Source organism: Schistosoma haematobium, chromosome 2, assembly GCF_000699445.3.
Source record: "Schistosoma haematobium chromosome 2, whole genome shotgun sequence".
Lineage (NCBI taxonomy): Eukaryota > Metazoa > Platyhelminthes > Trematoda > Strigeidida > Schistosomatidae > Schistosoma > Schistosoma haematobium.
This window is the reverse complement of record NC_067197.1, coordinates 337,983-353,078: the sequence shown is the minus strand read 5'-3', so window position 1 is coordinate 353,078 and position 15,096 is coordinate 337,983. Positions and strand designations below refer to the sequence as shown.

The window sequence follows — 15,096 nt, the reverse complement described above, 5'->3', positions numbered from 1 at the left end:
TATACTTCTCGTTCTTACTTATCAGCTGTTATAATAATAGGACTGTAAAATATCTTCTTTCTATATTTAAAGATTATACTGATATCCCCATTATATGATTAATCTGGATACACACCCGAACACGCCTTCTTCTGACAATTTAAGTAATGTCTCATATTTTTATTTGTGTATAATTTATATTTCGATATATATTATCAATCATCTCTAACCGATTTTTGTAATAACCTTATCATTCTATTGGAATTGATCTATTTGACTCGTCACAATAGTTACAATAACGAAATCATGAATATTATAATGTCAAAGCATATAGTGTTTATGATTACAACATAAATTTGTAATCAATTCTTATAAGGTAATTGTAAATCAAGACTTAACAGTGTACTATAATATGAACACAGTTTGCTAACTAAACTAATTATTTCCTTGTTTTATTAATTTAGGGTGAAGGTATTCAAATGACTAAGTGAAATTGTACCAGAAGCAACTAAAAGTAGAAGCGCAAAGAGCGACTAAAATTAATTTGGAAAGCGATTAAAATAGTAACAATGATAATAATAATGAATCTGTAGCTAAAGTGAATGTTTTCCGTTGTATTCTCCGATAAGTGTGATTTAATTGAGAAGCTTTCACTGTCGTCCTGGACAGTATCAACAGAGCTTAATTCACATAAAAGTAAGCTGCATAATTAATCTACAATCTACTCGTAAATGATCACTTCTAGAGATTATCGCAACTTTATGGTAAGTATGAGACAAATATAAATAAAGGATTTTTTAGGCTTTCCCTCATAATCTTTTTAAGTAACATACATAAAACTGATAACAACAAACTCTACAAGTCCAGACCAGGAGATTCACTTATTGACTTAGAATATGGAGATGATATAGTTCTGTTTGTGGAAGACGCTGATAAAATACAGGGTCTTCTGACCATCGTAAGCAGTAGTTCAAACATGTTTGGGATGCAGTTCTCTCCCTCTAAACGTAAAATGTTACTTCAAGAGCGGCTTGCGTCATCACCTGAATAAGTAGTAAAGTAGTTGGACGCATTGACCGTTTCATTTATATTAGGAGTCTCACCAGTACTGATGGTCTAGTGTCTGACGAAATCTCGGCACGGACTCAGAAGACTCGATTGGCCTTTGCCAACTTGCGTCACTTGTAGCGTAAGCGAGATATCCGTCTTCCAACCAAAGGGTGAGTTTACTGAGAAGCAGTTTGCTCTGTTCTACTTTATGGATATGAAACATGACCATTAAGAGTAGAGAATATTCGTAAGTTACTAGTATTCGATAGTAAGTGTCCATAAAACATTGTCCGTGAATTTCACGACCACGCAATTGGCAATGTCCGGGTTAAGAACAGAGTACCAGATAAGGATGGAAAACCGAATGATGAGGTAGTAAATCTTCATCAACTGAGGTGGTTGGGATGTGAGTTGCGTATTCCCAACCACCACCTACCTCGACGGGTGATGCTTTTCGGTGCAGCAAGCTAGAAGCTAGGGGCGACCAAACAAGAACATGACATCAGTACATGAAGTCACTGATAATTGGACTTAACCATGTTAATAGGTATAGATTACCTGGTTGTAGTCCGTGTTATTATCGTAACCAATGGTCAGACTTCGAATGATATGACTCAAAATCGTTTGGAATGGCGCAGGTGCATCCATTCTTTGTCTTCCTCCAAATCCTGACTCTAAATTCTTCATAACCTTTTTCGTTTTATTCACTAGCTTATAAATTCTTTCCGAGTCGTATCTTCGATACCTAATCTTTCCTATCAAGTTTTCAGAGCTCACATGTTAGGCTGGACATATACAATGACTAATAACATTTTGAACCACATCGAGAATGTAAGCGGTATAAATCAGTCATAGTCAGCGTCGAGCCACGGACAAGTATGCATTAGCTTAAGTTCTTTTACAATGTCGGTACAACGATGTGAGATTAATAAGATGAAGTTAAAATAATCCCACTAGCAATGACGAACATTGAGTATTGGGCGAAAACGAATGAGTATATACAGATCAAACGACACCGAAACCCAAGACTCAGGTAAGATGAAAGACGATTATGTCGTTCACAAAAACGATGAAAGCCCCATCAGTAAACCATCCACCTCAGACAAAACCCCAGTAAATTATCCACCTGAGCTACAAATCTCCACCAATTATTGCCATTTATGATTCGAGATTATTGACTACAATCATAATTTGATAATTCCAAACAAAGCAAGCATTGGGTAGATGGTCATATATGTAATATCCCAGAGTAGAACTTGAGACTGCAAATTACATCGAGAATAGCAGTGCTTGGCATCTCCAATAACCACAAAGCCAGTATTATGAAAATATTGAGATAATGGGGGAAGGCCTCTCCAAATCCAAAGGAAAGGGAGTAACTGAAGTTCCCCAAATATCGCTAGGTCCCACCATCTTGAGTGATCGTACTGATTACCTTCTCATTGCTTCTGTGTACTTCTCAACTTGTCTACTCACACTCTGAACAAATGGCCTGAGTCACTGACGTCAAGACCCAATTCCCCTACTCTTTAGGACACTATAAATACGTTACCTCCATTTGGTCGAAGAATCAGTTCGTTACCATACCGAGACTTAGGACACGTGACAGCAGCAAATGCATGCTAGCGACCAGGAAATACTGTTACCAGGGCTCGACATACTATTTGGTAACCCGAAAGAAATATAACGCAGGCTTAACCTCAGGCGTGAAATGGACCAAGACAACACGTATATGCGGTAAGTCGGCGTCGCGGTGGAGCACATACAGTACTGTCACCACGGAAAGTGGCAAACCGACCCCTTCCAGTGGGCTGTTGTCCAACTCACCTTAATTCTTTGCAGTTAACACATTGGGCGTAACACGCCCCGTCTAGTGAGGAAGATATTTTTACGACCAGAAAGCCATGTCGAGTGGCCGGACAACGCAACAAGTCCCACGCACAGAAAAAGCATTACAAAGTACGCTATAATTAGCACTACACACCTCTCGACACAAGGAACATAAGTCCGCAACCCACCTAGTGAACGGTAATACATTACTCAATGGACCACACTGAATGCTCGAGCAATCTAACAGGCTCCTCACAGTAACAACACACAAACCGAAGAACTCGTCTTTTAAACTACCAGGCAGGAATATATTTGTTAGAAAAAGACAACAAAGAAATTAGGAATCAGAGACGGGCTAAAGCTTGGTAGCTCAGTAATTCAACACGGTTTGGTGTGACGTTTTATATAGCATCTATGTCCACATCGTCATCTTCATCATCCGTCACATTAGTGGCAGGAACCTTGGCACTGTTTGACCCATTAATAGGTTGAGTAATCTAAGAGCGGGTCAGTTAATAAAATAACTTACTGTGTGGTTATTAGCTTCAGACTCCTCTTCAGAACTTTCCGACTCTTCCTCTTCAGCTTGTCGCAACCATGTCACCATAGGAGAGCAGCGAGCCAGTATTTTTGCACTTAACTCGCGAGATACAAATTTTTTCGAAGGCTATGAATTAATGTAGCTTAAATAATGTACTTACTCCTTTGTCGTACCAATCCAAAATAATGTCTTCCTCGATAACGTCGCAATCGTATAATGTCTTAAGAAGATGACACGCCTTATCTATTAGATTTTGGTCCGAATGTCTTTCGATAAGCTTCGCCATGGCACCCCATGTGTACATTTGGGCTCGTTTCTGATCTTCACCCGACCGAGTGAACAAAAGTAATAACGGGGCGTATTTCTTTATATCATTCAGAATAGTAGATGGGTTATTAAATAACACCTCGGCGATAACCAACACAGCACGTGGACCAAGACTAAGACGGTCGGCTTCCAGTCTCACCTCTTTACGGTTTGCCAGGACTTTGTCATTCTGATGCATCTGTGACAAGTGTTTGTAGAAAATATCTGCTCTTTCCGTTTCAGAGCGCTCCACATCGTCACACAAAGCAAGGGACTTTGCCATGGCTGATAAAGTGTTGATCCTCTGACGTCGCGCTTCCTCAGTAGTGTCCTCTAGCCAGTCGTCATCTTCATTATCTTCATCAGCATTAACAGGACTGCTGCGACTATTCTCATCTCCATTAGTGTTTGCTTCATTATCGTCATCTGACAGTAACGGCTCATTAGTTATCTTACCTTCATTTTCACCTTTCGTCTTCTTTCCTTTCTTTTGCTTAGATTTAGCTGGAGTAGCTTCTGGTTCTGGAGGGTTTTTGACTATGTACTGGGTCAGCCTGTGAGTAACGTCCAACTGTCCCTGACTGCCACATGCTTTACATGTTGTAGCAACTGTACCTCCTCGTTTGTTGACGTGCTATCGAAGAGAATAATTTTTAACAGAACTAACCATGGTAGTCTCCGGATTCCCGCAGCTCTGGCACAACACAAACTTTTTAATAAAACCATCTAGTAGTTCCTGCAATTTCTCTGCTTGATGAGCACCATTAACGATATAGCGTTCATTTTTCTCGTCCACATGGATTTGAGCCCCTAGCTCACACCCGAAGAACTTAGTGAGATCTAAAGGAGTTCACGGAGTGAAAAAAAGACATACAAATGGGTTTTCGGTACAATGCTTTGGCGATATCTGACACATTTACGATGACTGTTTTAATACCATTCCCTTTGCCCTCTACCTACAAAAAACTCAATACAAAGTTAAAACCATACCTTGGCAGTAAGTTTCGGCATTTTATACCTGTAAAAGGTATCTTCAACCTCTCGATTGATGTTGATAGCCATTTTCGATGACACCAACTACCATCTGCCTGTGGATGATTACAGCCTTCAACCATGAAACAGGATGGGCACCCAGTCTATCCACACTAATTAGTACGCAAGTCGACTTTAAACAGACTTACAATCTAACTTGGAATTAGAATCCAAAGAAAGACAACGCCGAGAGTGTAAGTCTGACGCAACGGATGACTGCACATTAAAACAACGGAAGTGGGACGACAGTATTCAATAACTTTTAAACAAGAGTATAGATATAGAATCCCAGTTGTTCAGAAAACGAATGCCTTTAATTTATGTAATTAGCACTTTTGCTTGAAAAAAACCACACTTCTATCCCAACTCAAACACGAAATAATAACTGAAGGTGTTCAGTCACACACCCTCACCAGATCACGAGTGGTTACGACGTACTAATCATTCCTTATAACTGCCAGCCAGCTTAAACCAACTGCTTCTCGATATATCGACAATCGACAGATCTCATAGCAACTGCTTACATCAGACTCAGCAACTCGGATCATAAGTGGGAATGTGTTACGTGCAGCACGGATGCTGAAGTCTTGCTGAGTAATATCATTGTCCTACTGACAGGTCTGCAGAGTAAGTTGTCTGCAAACTTGGGAAAAGACAGTCAAAAAATGGGTAGACAAACAAGAAAGCGCATTGAAAACGAGAACAGGAATGTTGACAGGTCTACCAACGACGGAGCATGCAACAGCATTAATGATGACACGCTGAAACTTAGCACCATGATTACGACGACAGTACTCAACTCCATCAGCAAACTTGGGTCTCACAGCTCAAGGTCCTTGAACGCGACAATGGTTCCCAAAAACTCTGTAGGTGATTGGACCCATGTCAAAAGAGCTAAAAAAGGCCAGGCGTCACAGTCTAAGTTGAACATCCCAGCTGTTGAACGAAAGTCAACTGGTGATCTGGTCGCACAGTCTACCCCAAAGATTTTCCGTCCGGTCATCAAAGAGCCAAGGATTCATAAACGTGCTTCGACCCCGAAACAACAAGGTGCTAAACCTGAACGCACCGGAAAACCTGGGACGACAATAACGGTTCGTGATGACTCTCTCATAGTCATGAACTTCAAAGACAACCCTGACCCTCCTCTCAGTTTGCAGAACAAAAATGATAGGATGCTCCGGGGAGAATTGAACAAGAAAATTGGACTTCCAAGAATAGAGCCTTTGACAGTCACACGGCTCACTCGGGGAAAGGAATCTAAGCATCAAAATCACCCGACGCTACTTCGTGTAACACTTAAGAATGCTACCGACGTAGAGGATGTGTTACTAGCGAGTCATTTACTGAAATCAGATGGGAATGTAAGAATACTGCCTGACATACCGTGTTCTGAGCGCAATGTCATACGGAACATCCCCAAAGAAACTCACGATCAGTTTTTCCGTGGGAGGAATATAATCGTGCAAGGTATACCGGAAAATAGGGACCCTACTCAATCAAAGACTGACATCAGGGAATGGAAATTCATCAAACAGTCCTTGAGGCTCAAACACATACTGACTCAGCATGTGACGAGACTAGCCAAGAAGGATGGTGATTCTAAACCCCGTCTAATGAAGATAACCTTCCCATCTTCCCATATGACGGCTGCAACTCTGGAAGCATTTCGTGCCAACAGACGTCGACTGCCACCTGGAATCCACATGCACCCGGATAGGCCATACGAAGCTAGGACCAAACACAAAGGCAAGTTGGAGCTGATCATTCCACTTGTGAACTGTCTAGACGATAAAAAAACGTGTAAAGGACAGGGCCTTCCACCTCGGCAAACCTCATATAGGTGGGCTACCTGTCCATTCACGTAAGGCTCATACAGACAAACAGGACGAAGCTCACGCGTTCCAAATTGAAAGCATAAACTGCTTATATATGAACGCCGCAAGTCTACCGAACAAACTGGATGAATTACGTGAACTTAGTAACGCTAATAAGGCCCGTCTGATAGGAATATCTGAAACCTGGATATCTTCTCAGTTCTCGGACCAAGAGTTAGCGCTACCTGGGATGACTTTGTTCCGCAACGGCAGAATAACAGGAATTGGGGGCGGAGTAGCCATATAAATAAATTCTTGCTTTGAGGTGCACCAAGTTCACAACCTCGAGTTTAACAATCTTGAGGAATCCATATGGCGCTCTGTAAGATTGTCTAGTACTTCGAGGTGTCTAGTTGGAGTCATTTACAGGAAGCCAACTGCCGACATCGAGTACGATAGTCGTATGCTGGAAGGACTATCCCGCTCTAATCGTCTCGTTTTCACACACATCCCGATTCTAGGGGACTTTAATCTCCCTAGAGTCAACTTCGCGGAACACACGTACACTGGAGGCGACAACTCAATTGAAGCTCGGTTCTTCAACCTCATCGATGACTTGGGCTTAAACGAAAATGTGAGGTCGGCAACTCGTTGGAGAAACAGTCAGACACCGTCGCGCCTAGACTGTGTATTCACAAACGAAGAATTCCTAGTTGACAACCTCTTAATCCTGGCTCCTCTGGGAAAAAGCGATCATGCAGTTATAGCCTTCAGTTTTGTCAGCAAAACTAAGCTAAGGTATCCAACCAATAATTCGCGTTGGAATTTTAAACGGTTAAATGTGCCAGCTCTACACGACTATCTACGACAGGTGGTTTGGGATGTTCACCCCCAACTCGACGTGGACGGTCATTGGAACTTCTTACTGCACACGCTCCTATGTGCTACAAACCATTCAGTTCCTCAAACGGTTCCCAAAAGCTGCAAGCCACCTACAGTAATCAAGAACCGTACCCTTCGCCTGCTAAGCCGCAAAAGGCACTGTTGGGCGGAATGCAAACGAACTGACAACAACGGAGCGTACAGGCAATATAAACATATAAGGAACACATGCACGAAGGCTATAAGAGAAGACACGATTCAGTACTGGATAAAGCTTATGGACAAATTTGCCTCCAATCCTAAGAGCTTATTCCATTATGCAGCCTCTCTTCGTCAAGCCAAAACTGGAGTTTCCCAACTGGTAGGTCTTAACGGCCCGACCAACAACGATGGCGACGCCGCTAACCTTCTGGCTGAACATTACTCACAGACATTTCAACCGACCGACATTAACTTTACTGATGACAGTTTCGTTTGCAGTTCCACAGAACTTTCCGAAGTGAACCTAAGAGCTGACTTGGTGTTCCGGAAACTGCAGCACTTAAGACTAGATACTTCTCCTGGCCCGGATATGGTTCATTCTGCCATACTGAAGGAAGCAGCCTCAATCCTGGCAACGCTGCTTAGCGTGATGTTCTCACACTCGCTAAGCCGAGGTAAATTACCGGAAAATTGGAATTTGGCTCACATCACACCAATTTTCAAAGGTGGTCGACGCAGCGAACCTTCAAGTTGCCGACCGGTGGCTCTTCTGTCATTACCTTCAAAACTCATGGAGTCCCTGATATGCGACGGTTTAAACGACTATCTACTGTCCTTAAATTTCTTCTCACCCCAACAGCATGGTTTCAGGAAGGGTTACTCTTGTATAACCAACCTGCTGACTGCGGTGGACAGATGGACAAGCATCCTCGATTGCAAGGGGAAGGTTGATATCATCTACCTAGGTTTCTCAAAAGCTTTTGATAAAGTTAACCACTTGTGTCTTATCAATAAGCTCGAACGACTAGGTATCAAACCACCTCTAATCGATTGGCTTACTTCATACCTGAAAATCGACATTTTAAGGTTAGGGTTAATTTCACATTATCTCGGGCTATGGAATGTCCTAGTGGGGTCCCCCAGGGCTCAGTACTAGGGCCTCTTCTCTTCTTGGTCTACATAAATGGTCTTCCTCAACAGGTAACGTCAGACATATTACTTTTTGCCGACGACGTGAAACTTTGGAGAGAGATACGCAACCAAGACGATATACAGGCACTTCAGGAGGATCTGACTCGACTTCAAAGTTGGGCAGACGATAACGGACTTACCTTTAACACTTCAAAGTGTAAAGTGGTCCATCTGCGACATGTGGCAGACTACAGTTATGACTTAGGTAACTCCTCTCTAGTAGTATCCCAAGTCGAAAAAGATTTAGGAGTCCTGGTGCCCCATGACTTAAAGTCTTACGCTAACTGTGACAAAAATGCCTTCCGAGCAAACCTTGCACTGGTAACGTTGAAGCGCATTTTTGGACAGTTTGACGGAAGAACTTTTCATATAATCTTCAACAGTTTTATCCGTCTCCATTTAGAGTACGGAAACATAGTATTTCCCCCCTCATTCCAAAAGGATAAGGACACCCTGGAGCGTATCCAACGGCGAGCCACGAAATCAGTTCGAGGACTCAAATCTAAACCTTACGAAGAACGCCTCCATTCACTAGACCTTTACCCATTAGAGTATAGACGTCTTAGAGGTGACCTTCTGATGGCTTATAGTATCCTTAACACTTCTGGACATCCTCTCAAACACCTACTTAAGCTTAGTTCGAATAATAACCTAAGGGGTAACACCCAGAAACTGGAAACACAACATAGCAAGACGGAATGTAGACACAACTTCTACTCCTTAAGAGTTGTCAAATGCCGGAATTCGCTGCCGGCCGAGCTAGTCCAAGCAACTTCCCAGGAGTCCTTTAAGAGGCAACTTGATCTATTCCTAAGGACTAAGGATAGTGTAGATCACACTATGATTTACTAATTTGTTTTCCTGTTTTATTGTTAACATACCTAGGTTCCTGCCTGGAGGATTTCGTGATCCCCTGCTACTAGACACGGAAGCCTATTAAGCGAAAGCTTCTTCTATTCCGTCCTTAACCATTTGAACCATTTGAACTTCTGACCTTTTATTTGACTGGATTAGTATGCTTTGGTTACAAAGGTGTCCACTGTAATGACGTCAAATTCCAACTACTCGTGGCATCTTTAGTAGTGTGACCAACGTGATCTGGTACATCACACGACAAGTTCTGAGTTTGTTCTTTGTGCTTAACACAACACCCAACCAATTAATTATTGTTGTGCCTACATTTCCGGATATTTTTTCGCCTATTTGTATATCTTATCTCCCTTATGACAGAACGAGTTCCTAAGCTGTTTGATTTTAAGACTCTATCGCCCCCCACCTCTCGACGCATGCCATTCTGGCCCGATAATCTCGAAGCCCGGTTCTGTGACACAGAAGCTAACTTCCACGTGCGCAACTTCTCGCAGTAGTGAAGGCACTGTCGTGGGAATTTAACAAGCACGTCACACCAAGTCTGTCTACTAGTGATGTTTCTTAACCTTACGATACTTCAAGGAAAATTATTCTTAAAAGTGGAAACCTTTTTATATTTCTCAACACAAGATCCTTTTCATGGTTAACCATCTCTCAGTGTCAATTGTTGAATATAAGTGTTTTTGGTAATTAAATGCTCTCTTTCAATGGTCATGTAGCTAGTGTCTAATGCCACTACAACCTAAACCACTGACAAAGATTAGACCAGACTTTCTACAACATCGAGTTGCAACAAGACTTAGCATCAGTCAACACAAAATGTTGTTTCAGACCTCTGTCATACTCGCATACGTTGTCTTAATGTTCATCATAATATCAGACGCTCTCGAAATACTTGAGAAAACTCATCCCGAAAAAACATCTGTCTCTAGATCACGAGAGGCAGGTAGTCCTGAGTAGTGCTGGTACCACAATACCGCTGCAGGAAACCCTACAGTTTCCCAAAATTACGAGTCGTTCGACACGAAAAACTTTTCAGGAAGCTTTCTCACCGACCCACGTTAACAACAACCGTAACCGATGGATATAGCCATCTGTTGTACATTTCTAGTGTGGTGAATAAGGTTTTGTCATATCAACCAACTGCCATATACCGTAAGAAATACGTTTATCCTAACGTGAAGATACGCAAGCCCGCTCACTGAATTTTCGTTGTTGCAGATGTTTCATTGGTATAGACCTGTCACAACGTGATAATCTACTCATGAAACCGAGCAAATGGAGGTGAGTAGAGGGAGATATCAAACTATATGTTTGTGTAACTTCTTTCTCCGGCTGTAGATTATCCTCGAACACAGAGAGATCCGTACTATCAACAAATACTCGATAAGTGCACTGAGATACATCAAACGCGACCTGAACTGTCATGTGTCACTAGCAACATTACAATTCATATCATAACTACAGGACCACCTGTATTCTCGAAAGCGTGCCGGCTAGCTCCCGAAAAGCTGAGGTTGGCTAAGAACGAATTCAACCATATGATAGACTTGGGAACTGTTCGGTCATTAAACAGCCCATGAGCATCTCCCTTGCGCATGATCCCTAAAAAGGACAACAATGGCTGGCGTCCAACTGGTGACTATCGGTGACCAAATGTGAAACCATTTCTAACCGTTACCCGTCGCCTCACATTCACGATTTGATGGCTACTTTAAAAAGTACAACTGTGTTCTCGAAAATCAATCTAGTTAAATCACGTAATCAAAATCTTATGTATGCAGACAACAAGCCTAAAACCGTTATCACCACTACCTTCGGACTCCGCGAATTTCGCATATGATTTTCGGTTTAAGAAATGCTGCACAAACTTTCCAAAGGTTCATAGATGACGTTTTTTGAGGTCTCAACTTCATACATGTGAATGTTGATGACTGATCGATCTCACGTCCGGACAGAGAATCTCATCTCAAGCACCTGGACCTTGCTTTCGAACGACTCCAAACACATGGCATTTCTGTTAAGATTCGGAAATGTCAAATCGGAATCGACTCTCTAGATTTTCTCGGACATACTACTAAGACTTACGGCATCCGTCCACTGAAAAGCAAAGTGGTGGCCATTCTCGATCACCCTGAACCGACCACAGTCAGGTAAGTACGCACGTTCAACGGTCTATTAAGTTCCTATTGACTGTTTACAACGAATTCGCGTCTCTCAGGAGACTCTTAACAGACCAACTTCGTGAAGATGTGAAACTCATCAACTTGAACGACAAAGCGAATAAAGCATTCTCCACAGTTAAAGAACTTATCGCCAAAACAACAATGCTCATATATCAGGACATGGAAGCACAAATTAGTGTCTCAGTAGACGTATCCGACATGGAAATCGAAGGAGACCTATAACAATGGGTATATCACACCTGACAACCATTAGCATTTTTCTCGAGATGGTTGCATGAAACTGAACCAAGTTGTACTTTATAACAACGAGAAAATGCACAATGTACGTTTCTATTCATCGTATTTTCCGTCGGTTTTCATCTTTTACAGCCGTCCTAGAAAAGAAAGTTACTGCAAATGCATGTCTAAATACACTGGTACGGAGAAAGGGCACAAAATATACGAAAAAAGAAAAATACTGTTATACGTGCGTATTGAAGATGTACAGTAACGCAAAAAAATTTGCATAATGATTTTTGAGATTTTTAAAGGGAAACGTTAAGCACACAAATGAGCATATTAGAAAAATGTTTTCCGATACAACAACATAAACAAACGTGATAAAACATAATGTTATACAGTATCCTAAGCGCAGTAGTCGTTCAAGCGTTCTGGAGACATTATAACAGCTGGGGATGATTGTTCAAGAGTTGACCTCGAGCATCTAAATAAATGTCGGAACATTACAGCCTAACTAATCGTTCAATTCCCTATTTTGTATAGAGAATATACTTCTTAACAATTATAGCAATAATGATACATTTTCAGACAACAATGTGTTACATGGGACATGCCAGTTTACAGTCAAGATCAAATTGCTACAAATACTACAGGCTTTACTGTAGTAGATTCATCAATTATATTGATGTGTTATGTAACACATGAGCAATATAAACGGGATATAAATTTTCATACACTAGAATAATAATGTCAATATGACTATAGAGTTCAATATGAGAGTTGAAGTGCTTTGTGGGCTGCGTTATGACAAGCGGTTGGAGGTCGAGAATGAATAGAATTGACGTTCACAGCAGTCGGTCGAAGACTTCAACTTGAACACATTAGTTTGTACTTCTCGAAAGTAATCCCAGATAAATTCCCGTGGTGACCTAGCTCTTCCTTCTCAGACACACGAACAAATGCAGGTCAACCAGTGTAGCACTGGTCCCTGAATCAGTAGGCCTTAACATAGTACACGGAGAACACTTACCTAACCACACCTGATGGAGAAACTCCGGAAGAGGTGATAACGTTCATGTTCCTGGATAGTATCTTCGATAAACATGGAGGATCTGACTCAGATGTGAATGTAAGGGTTGGCTAGACAAGGAAAGCAATGTCACAACTGAAGAACATATGGAACTCAAAAAGCCGTCAATCAATACCGTAGTCAGAACTTTCAATACGAACACCAAAATTGCCCTATTGAACAGATCTGAAACCTGTGTATCTATGAAAACAATCATCACTAATGTACGTGTAGTTATGCACAAGTTTCCTCCTAAGATACTCTAGATTCGTTGGACGGATATCACTAGCAACAGCCTACTGCGGAAGGTAACAAACTAAATTCCAGCTGTGGGTGAAATTAGTGGAAGACTCTGGAGGTGGATAGGATTCATATTGCGGAAATCACCAGAATTCATTACGAGTCAGACTCTAACTCGGAATCCTGAAGGTAAAAGGAAGACAGAAAAACGATATAACATATTACATTGAAGATTAGAGGCAAGTATTAAATTGTTGAATTTTTCCTATCAACAGTCGGAAAGGTCAGTTCAGGAGAGAGTTGTTTGGAATATCCTGGTCGGCGTCCTGTGCTCCTTCACGATGTGTCACAAGCGTTGGTCAGTAAGCAATGTATTCATTAGGCTTTGTAAAGCAAATAATTTCATCTTTACGATAAAGCGTGTGTGTAACTATACCAAATATGGTGTCCTTGGCATGTCAAACCTGAAATTGCGCTCTATTGTGAGCGATCACAATATTGAGTCTGTGACTGATAATAATAATAATTTATTCTCAAATAACAGTTTGTTACATGAGGGATTCCAGTTTACAGGCAAGATCAAGATGTAATCGGTGTAGTTTTTAACGGTTATTGGATGCAGGATACAATTATTCAGCCAGATAAAGATGTAGTAGATCAGTTGTTGTCAATAAAAATAGACATATTTGGAAGAGGTCAAGGACAAAAATTTTAATGGAATAGTACGAGATCATTTCATTAGGTTTGATTCCGGTCAGTTGCTTACAACCTAGATGTTTAAAAATCACTATCGCAACTCACGTGCAATAGAGTTTGTTCTCAATTAACTCACTTAAGCTCTTCTGTTAACTCATTTAGCGGACAAAGTCATCCGTAGTATGACAACTTATTGTACCTTTATCATTGCTGTGCTTGTATGAAATATGTATGCTTGAACATTGCTTTCCGCCTACGCATGTATTCATTCTGCTAGGTTTATTATTAGCGGCTTAATTGATTCGATGATCCATTCATTTCCATATATATATACACATGTACACTTAACACTCTACACTCGCGGTTCGCTGACCCACTCATTCACCTCACTGCTTTGTGATCTGTGTTATCCGTTAATAAAACTGTAGTCGCTGCCTTTTGATTTCAAACACCGTTGAGGATTATATGGTACCGGTTACTAGGGTGATTGGTCAACGAAGCACAGCCACTACATCACTACTACGAAATGGGTTCAAATTACTCACATAAAGGCTTTTTGTTGGAAGTTATTTTGAACACATCAATGTGATATGGCAAGGCTATGAGTAAATTTAATAGACTAAATAAAATATTGCAAATATATGCCTCATGTAAAAGAACGTTCTGCGGTATTGATTGTCACAAAAATTTAAAAGGCTAGAAACAGGTGATAATGCAATATGTAAACACCTATTAGTATAAAATGGGTAGATATCAGTTAATAAAATAAGATTACCAATTAAGAAAATAGTCGAAATAAAAGGACATTATGATGCAATTACATAAAAGAAAGAGTTGTAAAGATTTTAAAGACTCAATGTGGGAATACTTACTTCGAAGGCAAGGAATGATTAATAGCCACCTACTTTTGAACACATGAACTAAGTTTTCGACGCCTGATAGCTTCCAACTAGAATTATTCATGTAAGTAATTTAAACCCATTTTGTAATTATGATTTTTAAATATCATAGGTGGTAAGCAACAGAAGATAACCAAACGATATAAATGAACTCATGATACCTGCTAAAATCTTTGTCTTTGTTTTCTTTACGATGATGAAGGGACCTATGTGCATGAAATCTCTCATCAGACATATCTACTCAACAACCAAAAAACTATCACTACTGAACAATGCACGTCTGTATATGTTAATACGAAAGGTTCAG

General features: G+C 40.9%; 1 protein-coding gene across 3 annotated transcripts; it reads right to left on the bottom strand.

Annotated features, from left to right (window-relative positions):
* Window positions 1-1,248: 1,248 nt before the first annotated feature.
* On the bottom strand, window positions 1,249-4,976 carry EIF5_1 (Eukaryotic translation initiation factor 5A-1; the record flags this gene model as incomplete). 3 transcript variants are annotated; one of them, XM_051214072.1, is made up of 8 exons in its annotated part: window positions 1,249-3,356; window positions 3,389-3,526; window positions 3,561-4,132; window positions 4,163-4,340; window positions 4,374-4,546; window positions 4,581-4,662; window positions 4,697-4,842; window positions 4,888-4,976. In XM_051214072.1, the coding sequence occupies 7 exons, from the start codon at window positions 4,766-4,768 to the stop codon at window positions 3,261-3,263; spliced, it is 1,311 nt and encodes a 436-aa protein (XP_051067192.1). In that variant the 3' UTR covers window positions 1,249-3,260. The 3 variants fall into 3 exon arrangements, with proteins under 3 accessions (XP_051067192.1, XP_051067193.1, XP_035586651.1); XM_051214073.1 differs by having other exon boundaries at window positions 3,561-4,546; window positions 4,888-4,958; XM_035729550.2 differs by lacking the exon at window positions 4,888-4,976 and having other exon boundaries at window positions 3,561-4,340; window positions 4,697-4,768.
* Between the last annotated feature and the right edge of the window lie 10,120 nt (window positions 4,977-15,096).